At 39.6% G+C, this 15,189-nt stretch overlaps 1 protein-coding gene across 1 annotated transcript in view; it reads left to right on the top strand.

Annotated features, from left to right (window-relative positions):
* PALS1 (protein associated with LIN7 1, MAGUK family member) overlaps positions 1 to 15,189 on the top strand; it is a 58,647-nt gene that overhangs the window by 40,941 nt on the left and 2,517 nt on the right. Inside the window, exons 8-14 of the mRNA XM_040975423.1 lie at positions 405 to 482; positions 4,907 to 5,090; positions 7,022 to 7,093; positions 7,955 to 8,026; positions 9,567 to 9,734; positions 11,215 to 11,417; positions 13,898 to 14,008. Coding sequence (XP_040831357.1) covers positions 405 to 482; positions 4,907 to 5,090; positions 7,022 to 7,093; positions 7,955 to 8,026; positions 9,567 to 9,734; positions 11,215 to 11,417; positions 13,898 to 14,008 — 888 coding nt within the window. The remainder of the gene's footprint in view (positions 1 to 404; positions 483 to 4,906; positions 5,091 to 7,021; positions 7,094 to 7,954; positions 8,027 to 9,566; positions 9,735 to 11,214; positions 11,418 to 13,897; positions 14,009 to 15,189) is intronic.

Here is a 15,189-nt window from a genome sequence, read left to right as displayed (position 1 = left end):
GAGAAAATGTGTGTTGCTTTGCTGATCTAGGTCACGATTTTTAAATTTCTGTATTTTATTTACAGTAGATAACTCAAAATTGTTAAAACAGTTCAACCCTCCATTGTGGAATCTTCCTAAATGTACACTGAATAAAAACAAACCCCAAGATTTATAGGCTCAATGGCTTCTCCCAAAGGCCTGGAACCACAGAATGCCACATTCTAGGCTGATTCTGATATAACAGACCATCAAGAGTTAGGTGTGTTTCCTGATTTAAAAAAAAAAGTGGTTCATCTTTACTGATTTTTTTTAACTCTACAAAGGGGTCGTGTATAGTCTAGTTTGTAGAATATTTGACCATAAGGTGATGGAATTATTTTAATAAATTCAGATTTTAAAATAGCCCGATCTTTCTCTTACAGTCTGATATGCATGGTACTTTGACGTTTGTTCTGATTCCCAGTCAGCACATCAAACCTCCTCCTGCCAAGGAAACTGTGGTAAGTATTTTTTTTCTTTGAAATTCCCTTTTGTTCCTTACTTATTTTTCTATGGCTTATGTTTACTTCCCTGTATCTAAAATGGCATTCTGAATATTTCTTACACTGATACAAAACTAAGTCCATCAGTTTGTATTTAAGTAAACATAAATTAACAAAATTTCAAATGTAATAAACTGAACCTTTTTTAAAAAAAAAACTAGAAAAGATTTGAGTGATTTCTAACACCAAAATTTATAAGTGGGCCTATACAATATAAATATACTTTGTGTAGGGAGAAATGTGTTTTTACAAAGGACACTTTTGCTAAACATTCATTTGAAAAAATTGATTTAAAGGTATTTTTGTGGCAAAAGTTTTGGACTCTGTGTACTTTTTTCACATTAGATAATTTCCATGAACTTTTTGAAGTTACTCTGTCCATTTCTACAAGGACTTGGAGCACTACTCAGAGGAGCGTTATTCATGTAGTAGCCAGAAAGTAAGAGTAGTTCAAGAACCCTCCAGCTGATGATTTTATGTGTATATAATATTTTGTGTCCTGATTATATATACATGCTACCACATGAATATACCTTCAAAATTATGCTTGGGGCTGTTGCTTGTGGCCTGGGACAGCAGTGGAGGATGGCCCAGGTCCTTGGACCCTTCACACACATTGGGGACCCAGAAGCTCCTGACTCCTGGCTTTGGATTGGCCCAGCTCCAGCCATTGTTGCCATTTGAAGAGTGAGCCTGTGGATTGAGGGTCTCTGTGTCTCCTCTCTAACTGTGCCTTTGAAATAAAATTAAAAATTTTAAAATATAAATATGCTAAGAGAAGGAATCTAATTGTAACAGGCCATGGGTTAGTTATTTTCGTGAAATGTCTAGGATAAGTCTGTAGAGACAGGAAGCGCAGTAGGAGTCCCTTAGGAGAAAATGAGATTGATTTGTAATTGCAGTGATAAAAGAGATCTAAAGTTATTTTGTACAACTGAGAATACACTGAGAAACATACAAATGTATATGTGGGTTATTTGTACAGTGTATAAATTGTGTCTCATGCTGCTCAAAAAATGATTTTCAAAGCGTAGATTACCATGGAAGCCTGATGTTGCGTTTGTTTTTATTTGTAACTTTTATGAAAATCTTAACAGTTTGAAAAAGGAGATTTTCATTTTTTTCTCAATAGTTCATATTTAATAGCTCATGTTTTGTTTTTTGGCTATGATTTTCTATTTTTTCACCCGATCTTTATGGAACATTGATGTTAGATCCACAGTTTTCCTTCTGTTTATAGTACCTTGTAGAGGGGGAATGAAGAAATAGTTTGGCATTGAATTCAAACAGCTTGATTTTCTGCCTGCTGTGCCTTTCCACATCTCTCTACTGTGAATAAACCCTGAGCTTCAAGAGTAGCTCTGCAAACTACAGAGGCACACAGGGGAGCAGTGAAATATGTCCTTACTTACACCTTGGTAATGACCCATCCTCTTGAGAAATGACTTCTCTCTGTAGGGAATGAGTGTCAGATTAAGACAAATTTTGTCCACTATTCCTGCAGAGTTTTGAATTCTCTAAAGGAAAACTCATTTTTTCTTTTTTTTTTTTCCTTGCTTTTCACTGCTGATACAGAATAAAAGCCAGGCTTAATCCAAACACGAAAGGAATATCTGTTTTAAGATTTATGGATGGGTCTGGAGCGATAGCGTAATGGTTAAGGTCCTTGCCTTGCACACGCTGGGATCCCATATGGTCGCAGGTTCTAATCCCAGCGGCCCTGCTTCCCATCTGGCTCCCTGCTGGTGGCCTGGGAAAGCAGTCGAACATGGCCCTAAGCCTTGGGACCTTGCACCCACGTGGGAGACCCAGAAGAATCTCCTGGCTGCTGGCTTCAGATTTGCTCAGCCCCAGCCGTTGCGCTCACTTGGGGAGTGAACCATCGGACGGAAGATCTTCCTCTGTCTCTCCTCCTCTCTCTATATCTGACCTTGTAATAAAAATAAATAAATATTTTAAAAATTTATGGGAAACTATGACTTCAAAGTAGATGGTATCAGGAGCATAAATGAGAAATAAAATAGCTTAAACAGGAGGGAGAAGGAGAGAGAAAGATAAAAGATTATATGGCATTTATTTCTTTAAAAATGCAGCATTTGCTTAATGAAGATTATTGCAAAAGGATGCATAGTATTTTTTCCCTCTTTTTTTATGAAGAAATTTAAATTACAATATCTTTCAGAAATTTCTTACTGCACCCATGTGGGTGCAGGGTCCCAAGGCTTTGGATTGTCCTCAACTTCCTTTCCCACTCCACAAGCTAGGAGCTGCAAGGAAAGTAGAGCAGCTGGGACATGAACTGGAGCCCATAAGGGACCCTGGCACATGCAAGGCAAAGACTTTACCCATCAGGCTACCGTACCAGGTCCCATATAGAAGATTTTCTTATTAAGCTCTTGAAACATTGACTAATCTGTTCTCAAAAATAATAAATATACTAAGTGAAATTTGGTAAAACACACTTATAAGTAATAAAAGTCTATTACAGATGTCTATTCATTGTAAGTTCTAACAGCCTAGAATCTGAATGAAATAATAGCTTCTGGAAAAGTGTTCTAAGATGGCTTTTTTGAATTTCAAAAGTACAAGGCCCAGTGTGGTAGCCTAATGGCTAAATCCTTGCCTTGCAAGCTCAGGATCACATATAGGCACCAGTTTGTGTCCCAGCTATTCCGCTTCCCATCTATCTCCCTGCTTGTGGCTTGGGAAAACAGCAGAGGATGGCCCAATGCCTTGGGATCCTGCACTCACATGAAAGACCCGGAAGAAGCTCCTGGCTCCTGATTCCTGGCTTCGGATCAGCACAGCTCCAGATGTTGCAGCCACCTGGGGAGTCAATCAGTGGATGGAAGATGTTTTTGCTACTCCTCTTTTCTGTAAATCTGCTTTTCCAATTAAAAAAAAATTCAAAAATGCTATAAATAGGAAATAAAAAAGACTAGGTGTCAGTAAACAGTGAAACTGAGGTAAAATTCATTCTGTTAATAAGTGTAAAACAGCTAAGAAGTAGAAAAACAACAGACTGCTTTTGAGGGAGAGTGACCTTCCACTGGTGTATTTCTAAGAATAGAAAGTACAGGTTAACTTTGCATGCAGTACAAGAAATTCTTACAAACCAAACTCGTTTAGAGAGTCAGTATCCCATTCAAGAATCACCAGCTTATGGCTCCTGGATTGGGAACGGCTCAGCTCTGGCCATTGTGGCCACTGAGGAGTGAAGCAGCTGACAGGCAATCTTTCTCTTTGTCTCTCTCTCTCTAAGTCTGCTTTTCTAATAAAATAAATAGATCTTTTTTAAAAAGAAAAAAAAAATATTCTATAAACATTTTTGTGTGTGTGTGTGTGTTAGTCTGTTACTGTGGGATACACAGCCTAGATTATGATGTTTATGAAAGTCTTAAGGAAAACTAAAAACCATTTGTATAGAAATGGCCTCAGAATTACAAATTTTTAGGTTATTATTGCATTGCCTGTTTCTTTTAGCCTGACTTTGCAGTTTAAACCTGTGTGGGTTGGAAATGCTATTGCATATATTTGTTAGATTTCATTAGACTAATGAAAGTATCTTACAGACACTGGAAATACCACATACCTAGGTAATGTAAAAATTAGACATGGCAAAGTTAGAAAAGATTCATCCCTTTAAACCTTAGGAGAAAGGTACTGGTTATATTTTGTGTAGTCATATTGGAGGAAATGGCGTGGGAAATAATTTAGCTTTCTATTTATGTGAGTTCTTAACTGCCTTTAATGCAAAATAGCACAGCACAATTCCTTGATTTATTCTGATATATGAAAACATATTAGCAAAACTAATTTGAGCTATTAATAATATTCAAAGCCTATACAGTACCAAAAAAGGAATTGATTATTAAATTCATTTAGGTAACATTACCAATTTAGCGTGACTGAATCCTATTGTTCCAAAAGAAACACTTAGACTTTGGCACTGACAGTGAAGTCAGGAGACTGTCACAGCCCCAGAAACGGACACTGCTTAGATGAAGAGATACAGCAAGGTTCAAAGTCTCTCTTGGTGGTAGTGGTGAAGACGCTGCATACCTTAGTGCAGAGTCATTGCTTTCACATGACAGGCAGTTTCTGTGCCTTTCTTCTGCTTCTCTCAAGCCCTTAGAGCACCTTTGTGTATTCCAGCTTATTAGCTGCTAAAAATCAAATCATTTCTCTTCACAGTCATCAAAGAGAAGAGAACAAATGAGCCTGGACAAATACTGCCCCCAAATACTATTGCTTACCTAAACACCCTTCTTTGAATTCATCATTTCTTTGCATTAATGAAAAATTCCTAACATTTAAGTGTATATCTGCTCAGTATTTTGTACTGCATTTTTAAAATATTTTTTTATTATTTTATTTTTTAGATCCATGTGAAAGCTCATTTTGACTATGACCCCTCAGATGACCCTTATGTTCCATGTCGAGAATTAGGTCTGTCTTTTCAAAAAGGGGATATCCTTCATGTGATCAGTCAAGAAGACCCAAACTGGTGGCAAGCCTACAGAGAGGGGGATGAAGAGAACCAGCCTTTAGCTGGACTTGTTCCAGGTAAAAGATCATGTAGTAAGAAATATTAAAAAGTATTGAGAAGCAAGCCTTCACAAGGAAAAATTATTTTCTCATGCCTAAAAAATGCACTTCTTCACATAGATGTGGTGTTTCACACACTTTCGTATTGCTACTTCTCATGTATTTTTATGTTGTACCTGAAATGAAATTGTGATCAAAAGAAAAGTGTTACCACTGAATGTATCATGGGGATTTTTCTGGTGGCAAAAAAATTTCAACATGAAATTTATGCTTATTCTTTATGTATGTAAAATCACAGAAGTCCCTGTATCTTTGACTGTAAAATCCTAGTCAGGACAGTTGTTTGCACAGTGGTGGAGGCATTGCTTGGGACACCAAGATCCTATTAATTAGTGTCTGCATTTGAGGCCCCACTCTGCTTCTGATCCAGTTTTGTCCTGTTGTGCATCCTAGAAAACAGCAGGTGACAGCTTGAAGACCTGGGGCACTGCCACCTGGGCGGGAGACTCAGATTCAGTTCAGTGCTCCTGCCTTCAGCCTAGCCCATCCTCAGCAGTGACAGGCAGTAGGGAGTGAAATCTCAAAGCTAGAAGCAAATTTTTGTCTTTAGTCAGTTACACTTTCAGGAAAGCTAACTGGGCTACAGTGGACACTGTAACCTTTGAGTCTTCATAGTAGCTTGTCTTATAGGACGTTGCTCTGGAGTCTTGCCATGTTGGACAGTTGTCTTTGCTTCTGTATAATGCTTGTACCAAATATCAATTTGGTACCTTCTTGCATACCAGCCTTAGTCCATAACTATAGAACCAGTGTTGATTAATTGGCTTTTTAAAATATGTATGGAGTTCAGTGATAACATTCCTGTTTTTAAAGAACCACTAAATGGACCCATGTTACTTTGACAATGTTTTTCTATTAGAATTAGAAAGATTTTTTCAGAGATCATTATGTCTGTTTCCTAGTAATGTCTCATGTGTTGCAAAATGACCTACAAAGTTCATACCATGAAAAAAAAGCCACAGTTGTACATAACTAATGCTTGTAAACATTTTGCTATGTGAGTTATTATTGTTTTAAACACTATGAAATATTTAGTTAAAATGTTGAATTAAAATTCCCTCTAGTCATACTGGGAATGCAATGTAGACCATAGGAGATAGCCAGGTTTCTTTTAATGATTTTTATGTTTTAAACTCAGTGTTTTTGCTTGTGCTCTTATGAAAGGTGCTAAATTCTACAGATTATAGCAGCATACATAGAATTTTATTAAATTTTAAAAATTCCTATCTTGAATTTGAAAGACTTGAGAGTAAAATGAAATTTTCTGGAAAAAAAATTGTCATTCAGAAAAAAAAAATTACATTTTAAGGTAAAGAAGTATGAGAAGAAGATGAAGGTCAGAAACTTTAAAATTAAATTCTGAATCCTGTGAGGAAAAATGTGTTTTCCCCTAATTTGTATCATTGGTTACTAAAAGGTAGAAGTAAAAATCATGAACATATATGCATGTATATAAAAACAGACTACATTTAATAGTAAGTATGAGGAGTGTGTTGAATAGTGTCTTAGAAATATAAAACATGATTTCACTCACTGCTTTGGAAAGTCAGCGCTTAGAATTGGTGTGCCTGATTTGAGATAATTTTAAAGACAACCATTGTAAAATCCAACTCTCAGAGCTTCTAAAAAGTTGGCTATTAAAGTTTTGTACAATTGGTTTTTATTTATCTTTTCTGATATATAATGTATATTCCAAAAATGCATATAATAGGATTGATGGAAAAGAGTTGAAACTTAGTAGTCTGTAAACAACTGGAGGATACATCAGTGAAAGAAGAATTTGGAAGGAAATGTAAATGAAGAATTACCTTCTAGTGTTTTCTCCTTGACTGAAAAAATACTTTTTTATTTTAAATATTTTGCCCTTCTTTTTTTTCCGTACCATGAAGGAAAGAGCTTTCAACAACAAAGGGAAGCCATGAAGCAAACCATAGAAGAAGATAAAGAGCCAGAAAAATCAGGTTAGACACATGTTTGCCTTTAATAAGAGGATTCTGGAATTTTCATCTGCAATCAGGTTTAAATTTGCATGTCAGAACTGTTAAGAAAGATAAATTTGTAGAAAAAATAATGTGAGAAAACTGATTTTCTTAGAACTGTAGAGAAAAGACCATGAGGCTGGCATGGTATACCAGGGTAAGCCACTGGTTGGAATGCAACTTTACTTCAAATCAGCTTCTTGTTTAAGGCACCTGGGAGAGCAATAAAGGATGGCCCAAGTGTTTGAGCCCTGTCAGCCATGTGGGAGACCCAGAGGAGTTCCAGGCTTCTGGCTTCAGCCAAGGGGCATTGAACCAGCAGATGGAGGATGGATCAATCAGTTAATCTCTCTGTCACGCAGGCTTTTAAATAAACCAATCATTTTAAAGATTCAGATATTAAACATGATTTCGAATATGCAGTTAAGGGAAAATTATGCTGAAAAATAGTTCTGTGAGCAGTGTAGTAAGAGTCAGTACATCGGACAAGCATTGGTTCTGCACTTGAAACACCTGTGTCCTACATTGAAGGGCCTTGGGTTTGAGGCTCAGCCTGACTTGTGATCCAGCGCCCTGCTAGTGTGCACGCTGAGAAGCAGCAGAGATGGCTCAGGACTTGGCACCCTGCCACCTCGGCAGGAGGCTAGGATGAAACCCTTGCCTGCTCTGACAATAGCTGTTGTTGGCATTTAGGGAGTGAACCCGCCCATGGGAAGGGTGTGTGTGTGTGTATGTCTCTTTCAAATAAAATGAAAAAATGCATTTGTAAAAAAAAATTAAACAATTTGAGTAGCTTTGTTCAAGGAAACATAATAATAGGTATTATTTTTAATTGCTCAACAGGAAAGCTATGGTGTGCAAAGAAAAATAAGAAGAAAAGGAAAAAGGTCTTATATAATGCCAATAAAAATGATGGTAAGTTCTACTTTTAGGTATAGGTGGAATTATATCTGAAGGAATGTAAATCTAATACTTGAAGGATATTAAACTAATATTGTCATAAACTTTTGTATCTAATTCCATTTGTCCATTAATGTCACATGTGCTTGGGAAAATTGTAGAGATTTTCTTCTGGAGTCTTAGGAGTAATGCAGAGTGCTGAATTTCAGGGAAAATGCTATAAAATTAATTAAAGCACTTGTTTTTAGTGCATATGTATGTAGTATAAAATTGTGTTTAAGCCTGTAAAATTAACATGCTTCCAACAAATTGTTAAAAAAACAAATGCTTTCAGCATGAACATAATGCACATGACAAAGCCAGCGCACTCCTGGCTGAGCAGGGAATGCTCTTATTTTGGTTGGTTTCTAAAATTAAAAAGGAGTCCTTGATCCTCCTGGGCTTCTATTCCCAGTGACAAATCTGCTGAACCCAACAGATGGCTATTGCCTTACATTGGGTACCTACTCTGGTCAAGCAGTTTCTGCCACTCCCAGTTTTTTATACACTAATGAAGATAAAATGTTACAGATGGTTAAAATAGTGCACACAAAACTAAATCTTAGATTTGAGCCACTTTAATAAGCAGCATATGAAATTCCTTTCTCGGCATGCATTTTTCTGAAAAATGCATGAGTCTTTTCCAATATTTAGAGTCAGACTGTGGTAACATTTTGATTTGCAGACTTAGCGTGTATGTCTGTAGGCTTTAGATTTGTCGGTGCTCTCCAAGGAGCCTGTTAACAACAGCTTTGAATGCCTGTGCTGGGCCAGGCTCTGTGCTGGGCACTGACAAGCCTGAGTTGGTGCTGTGCTCTCAGTCCGCTGTGTCAGGGACCCTTCCCGGGCAGGTGAAGTAACGTGACTGTGGGCATGGCAGGCTGCTAGTTACGGCCTTTTTCTGACCACTTAACAAGTCTGATTTCATCTGGATAATGGGCTCTAGAAATGTTACCTCACCCTTCATAACTTCATCTTGAGTCATAACTCTAGGATGGTGTTCCAAGGTAAAGTAAACATAAAGAATGAATAGCATCATCTCGCCTGTTTGCAACTTGTACAGCTACAGAAGAGTCTCTCAGCTTTTCTGATCCTGCTGGTTGTGGCCAGTGTAGAAGTACCTGTGTCAGCTGCTGTACTCAGCGTGTGCATTCTCTCTGAGCTTTAAAATAATCTTCTTAAGCAGAATATAAGTCTCTGCATTTTACAAAAATGATTTGTGCAATTATATTAGATATTCAAATATAGTATGAAACATGGTAAGTTGTAAAAATAATTCTCAGAAGATTTAGTAGTATAATGTCAGATTCATTGTCCTAGTGTTCTGGGAATGCTGTAATGACACGGGAAAATGCTCATGATACAGTACTACCATTTATTACCATTGCAATCCAAAAAGGAAGCATTGTTAGTGGCACAAAATCATACTTCACAATGGCAGAGGGAGCGAGGAAGGCAAGATCTGTTTTTGTGTCTTTGTTATATAAATCAGTAACTCACTTTTTCTTTTCCAAAGATTATGACAATGAGGAAATCTTAACTTATGAGGAAATGTCACTTTATCACCAACCAGCAAATAGGAAAAGACCTATCATTTTAATTGGCCCGCACAACTGTGGCCAGAATGAATTGCGTCAGAGGCTCATGAACAAAGAAAAGGACCGCTTTGCATCTGCAGTTCCTCGTAAGTTTGGGAAACATTTCATGAAAATACGGTTGTCGGTGAAGTTTATTTAATCAGATATTTGACAGTTTTATAAATAGTTGCTATTGAGATTAGGTTTTTCTCACAGTGTGCTAATGCTTATTTTCAAAATGAATTTCAGTTTGCATCCCTTATAACTCCCTGCCCAGTAGAGAAGCAGCTCCTGATTTTTCAAACTGATGGGGAAGATAGAAGCTGAGACATAATCTGCAAACAGAGGTTTTGTTTTAGATATGTAAATGTAGTTTTAATAGCTAATTTTATGAAAATAGACTAGGAAAAAATGACTAGGGGTGTTTTAAATGTAAGTATTTTAAACTAGAAACATAAAATACAATATGCTGGGTCCGGTGCCGTGGCCTAGCGGCTAAAGTCCTTGCCTTGAATGCCCCGGGATCCCATATAGACGCCGGTTCTAATCCCAGCAGCTCCACTTCCCATCCAGCTCCCTGCTTGTGGCCTGGGAAAGCAGTCGAGGACGGCCCAAAGCCTTGGGACCCTGCACCCACGTGTGGGAGACCTGGAAGAAGTTCCTGGCTCCTGGCTTCAGATCAGGGCAGCACGAGCCGATGTGCTTACTTGGGGAGTGAATCATCGGACATACGATTTTCCTCACTGTCTCTCCTCCTCTCTGTATATCTGACTTTCCAATAAATAAATAAATCTTTAAAAAAAAAAAAACAGTATGTTAAAAAATTAAGGGAGGGTGTTTGTCGTAATAGTTAAGGGGCCAGTCAGACACTTCCATACCTTAGCAAAGTGCCTGGATTTGGGGGGTTGGTGTTATAGCAGTTTAAGCTACTGCCTGCATACCAGCATCCCATGAGTGCTAGTTCAAGTCCTGGGTGCTCCATTTCTAATCTAGCTCCCTGCTGATGTGCCTGGAAAAGCAGTGGAGGGTAGCCCACGTGCTTAGGTCCCTCCCTTGTAGAACTCAAAGAAGCTCCTGTTCCCTGGCTTCTGGCTCCTCCCCAGCTCAGCCCTGGCCAGTGCACTTATTTTGGGAAGGAACCAGCAGATGAAAGACCTCTGTCTCTCCCTTTTTGTCTCAGAAACTCTGCCTTTCAAATAACATACGTCTCTTCAAAATGCCTAAGTTCCAGTCCTGGCTTTACACAATAATAGACATCAAGTCCCTGCCGGCTGCTTGGGAATCTAGGATTAAGTTCTTGGCTCTTGGGCCTTCAGGAAGTGAAACAGCTGATCGTAGCTCTATCTTTGCTTCTCAGCTTAATTTTTAAAAATGTATTGGTGTAATTAAATGTAGCTGTTAACTTATACAAACACATTTTTTTTCTCATTCTGGAAATAAAAGCAGTGTAAACACATGAACTCTTTTAACATTTCCTCTGTTCAGCATTTCATAATCTGTGTTACAGAATAATTCCAGCTAGCGAAATGATCCCCTGTCCTCACTCTGATTCATGCCCATTGTCTTTTTCTGATTTTGTTTGCCTAGATACAACTCGGAGTAGGCGAGACCATGAAGTAGCTGGTAGAGATTATCACTTTGTTTCACGGCAAGCATTTGAGGCAGACATAGCAGCTGGGAAGTTCATTGAACATGGTGAATTTGAGAAAAATTTGTATGGAACCAGCATAGATTCTGTACGGCAAGTAATCAACTCTGGGAAGATATGCCTTTTAAGTCTTCGTACACAGGTAAAGCTAAAACTTGGGTCTAGGATGTGAAATTTAGAGGGCAAAATAATTAGTGGGAATAATTTCTGTCTAGTACCAGTAAAACATAATTACATTCTTGATTACTTTCTGACTGATGTGCCGTTTGAAATCAGACAGGTTGCTAAGTCTGTTTCCTCACGGGGAACATAATACATTCTTATGTACAGTAATGCATATATTTTCTGAAACTAAAAATACAGAAAGCATTAGTGTTGCTCATGCAGCAGGTCAGGCTGCAGTAACGCCAGCATCCAGTGCTGGAATGCAGGTTCTTGTCATGGCCACTCTGCTTCCAAACCAACTTTTAGCTAATATGCCAAGAAGGCAGCACAAGGTGACCCTAATATGTGGACCCCTGCCCCTCCGGCTTCAGCCTGGCCCAGCCCTGGCTGTCCTGCTCCTTTGGAGATTGGTCCAGCTGATGGGAGAGCTCGTTGTCCCTCCCTCCATCTACTCTACCTTTCAAATAAATCTATAAAAGAAAAAAAAATACGGTAACTGTTGTACTGGTTACTACTGGTAATACTTGAAGTATTTTAAAGCCTATAAGAGAATTTCTCTTCTCTGCCACTGACCCAGGAGATTAGAACATGCGAAAGTCATTCCTACAGCTTCGCATGCCATTGTGAATACTCAGAATATCACAACGAGTGCTCACTGCTAGTAAATGATGAAACAGACTAAGCAAAACCTAAAATCATTAGCCAGTGCTTGTATTTAGAAAGATCAAATAATTTTAGAAATTGTGGAGTTTTCAGATTATGTTTCTTGTGAAAGGAAATAGCTGTTACATGGAACTTGGCTGTCGTAGATAGAATCTGCTGCTGCTGTCAGCTCTGGTGACACATCAGTCGTCATCAAAGAGGTGTACGAGGCAGGGGTTTCATAGAGACTAAGGTGCCGCTACGGAAACCTGCGTCTCATCTCCACCCTAATGTCAGCTTTCTGCTCATGCACCTCCAGCTTTTGCCTCACTGCTAGGCAGCTTGGGTTCCAGGCTCCAGACTGTGGCCTGGCCAAGTCTTGGCTGTTGCAGGGTTTCGGGAAGTGAGCCAGCAGATGGGGATACCTGTCTGCCTTCTGAATCAATGAATAGCAATTTGAAAGAATAGATGTACATAATGGAGAATTAACTCTGAATTGTTTTAAGTGAATGGAAACACTTAGGTTGTACTGTGAAAAGACTTCAAAAATGTCATGAAGTGGAATTGAAAGATAATTACTTTGGTGCATTTTTTTAAACCTATGCATACTTCCCATAATACACATTTCCATGAACTCCTGACGATCCCTCATTTCAATTTTAAAGATTTAAGAGAATTATAAATGATTATACTAAATTCTTTCAGAATTGTTTGTATTATTTGTGCCGACAGTTTACCAAAGAACTCAGAGTAGTTAAGCATACTGTTTAAATCATCTTAACATTGTAAACAATAAGGCCATTTCCCTACAGTCTCCATTTTGGTGGGGGCACTTCAGTTGGGTGATGCTGTGCTGGAGTAATAAATCCAAATCCATCTCCTAATTGAGAGTCTACCTTTTCTCATGTGTTCTCCTTCAGAATTTTCTTTGCATGTTTATGTGCAGCTATACAATAATCATCCTGCAGTGAATGTTTGTATGTTAAAATAATGAACTTGTGTGTTCGGTGCAATAGCCTAGTGGTTAGTCTTCACTTTGCACATGCCAGGATCCCATATGGGCACCAGTTCATATCCCGGCAGCCCTGCTTCCCATCCAGCTCCTTGCCTGTGGCCTGGGAAAGCAGTCAAGGATGGCCCAAAGCTTTGGGACCCTGCACCCACATGGAGACCCGGAAGAAGCTCCTGGCTCCTGGCTTCAAAGATCGGCTCAGCTCCCTGCCACTTGGGGAGTGAGTCATCAGATGGAAGAGCTTTCTCTCCATCTCTGACTTTGCAATAAAAACAAATATATCTGACTTTTCAATAGAAACAAATAAATCTTAAAAAAAAAAAAAAGAAAAAAAAGAATGAGCTTATTTTGAAGTGGGAACACTCATTGGCAGAGTCTTTGTCTGTTTGTTTGAAGATTATTTTTATTGGAAAGTCAGATATACAGAGAGGAAGAGAGACAGAGAGGAAGATCTTCCATCTGATGATTCACTCCCCGAGTGGCCACAACTGTCAGAGCTACGGTGATCCAAAGCCAGGAGCCAGGAGCCTCTTCCAGGTCTCCAACGCAGGTACAGGGCCCCAAGGCTTTGGGCTGTCCTCAACTGCTTTCCCAGGCCACAAGCAGGGAGCTGGATGGGAAGCAGGATTGCTGGGATAAGAACTGGTGCCCATATGAGATCCTGGCACATGCAGGGCAAAGACTTTAGCCACTAGGCCACGGCACCGGGCCCAGCAGATTTTTTCAAATGACATTATTGTATTACTGATAAGTATTTAAATGATGCAAGTTGTTTTTAAAATCCAAATATTTTTTCTTTGCAGTCATTGAAGACCCTCCGGAATTCAGATTTAAAACCATATATTATCTTCATTGCACCTCCTTCACAAGAAAGACTTAGAGCATTATTGGCCAAAGAGGGCAGGAATCCAAAGGTAATGGTACAGGCTCTTCTGCTGCACCAAAAGCAGCACTCCACCCTGATCAGTCTCACGGTGCCTAAACCTTACATCACCTGGGGCTTTCCACCTCATTACAGTTTGTGCAGCAGCACTTATCCCAAAATGCCCTGCCTGCCTGCCACTGGCTAGACTGTTGCAGCTCTCCGAAGCAGGAGTCCTCCTCCCCACACATTCCCTGTTGTTACCTGCCAGTGTGTGGTCATCTTTGAAGCAGGATCCTTCTTTAATCTTCTTCATGTGGGTCTATGACATTTCCAGAGAAAGGTCTCCCATCCCCTGGTTTACTCACAGAGCCGATCAGCAGCCAGGAGCCTCTTCTGGGTCTCCCACGTGGGTGCAGGGTCCCAAGGCCTAGGGCCATGTTCAACTGCTTTCCCAGGCCACAAGCAGGGAGCTGGATGGGAAGTGAAGGTGCTGGGACATGAACCAGTACCCATATGGGATCCTGGCATGTGCAAGGCGAGGATTTAGCCTCTGTGCCATCACACTGAGCCCCAATTGTTTGACTCCTGTCCGCTCCCTACATTGTGTATGGAAAAGTAGTAGAAGATGACCCAATTAAGTGGGCCCTTATCATCCATATGGGCAAAGTTCCAGACTCTCAGATTCGGCCTGCCATCTGGAGAGTGAACCAGCAGGGAGAAGATCTCTCTCTGCCCTTCCCTCTGTCTCTCAGTCATTCAACTTTTTCAGTAAATAAATCTTAGAAAAAGTTGTGCTTCACTTCCTTTTTTTAAGATTTATTTTTATTTTTATTGCAAAGTCAGATACATGCAGAGAGGAGGAGAGACAGAGAGGAAGTGGCCACAACAGCGGGAGCTGCACCAATCTGAAGCTAGGAGCCAGGAGCCCTTCCAGAACTCCTACACAGGTGCCATCCTCAACTGCTTTCACAGACCACAAGCAGGGAGCTGGATGGGAAGCAGAGCTGCCAGGATTAGAACTGGCGCCCATATGGGATCCTCGCGCGTTCAAGGAGGACCTTAACGGCTACGCTGTCACGCCAACACCCCCTCCCCCCCGCTTTTTTCCCCTCTTTTGTAATGTGCTTGCAAATTCATAAGAAAGGGTCAGAGTTTGGATGATTAAAAAACAGGAAAAAGGTTCTTTGCTGTTCTTGAGGAGGATCAAACTATAAGGGAAATACGATTGGT

The sequence above is a fragment of the Ochotona curzoniae genome, unplaced genomic scaffold (assembly GCF_017591425.1).
Source record: "Ochotona curzoniae isolate NIBS_2020 unplaced genomic scaffold, NIBS_Ocur_1.0 contig_2688, whole genome shotgun sequence".
Classification (NCBI taxonomy): domain Eukaryota; kingdom Metazoa; phylum Chordata; class Mammalia; order Lagomorpha; family Ochotonidae; genus Ochotona; species Ochotona curzoniae.
Note: the sequence above shows the minus strand (reverse complement) of the source record. Positions and strands in the feature narration are given on the sequence as shown.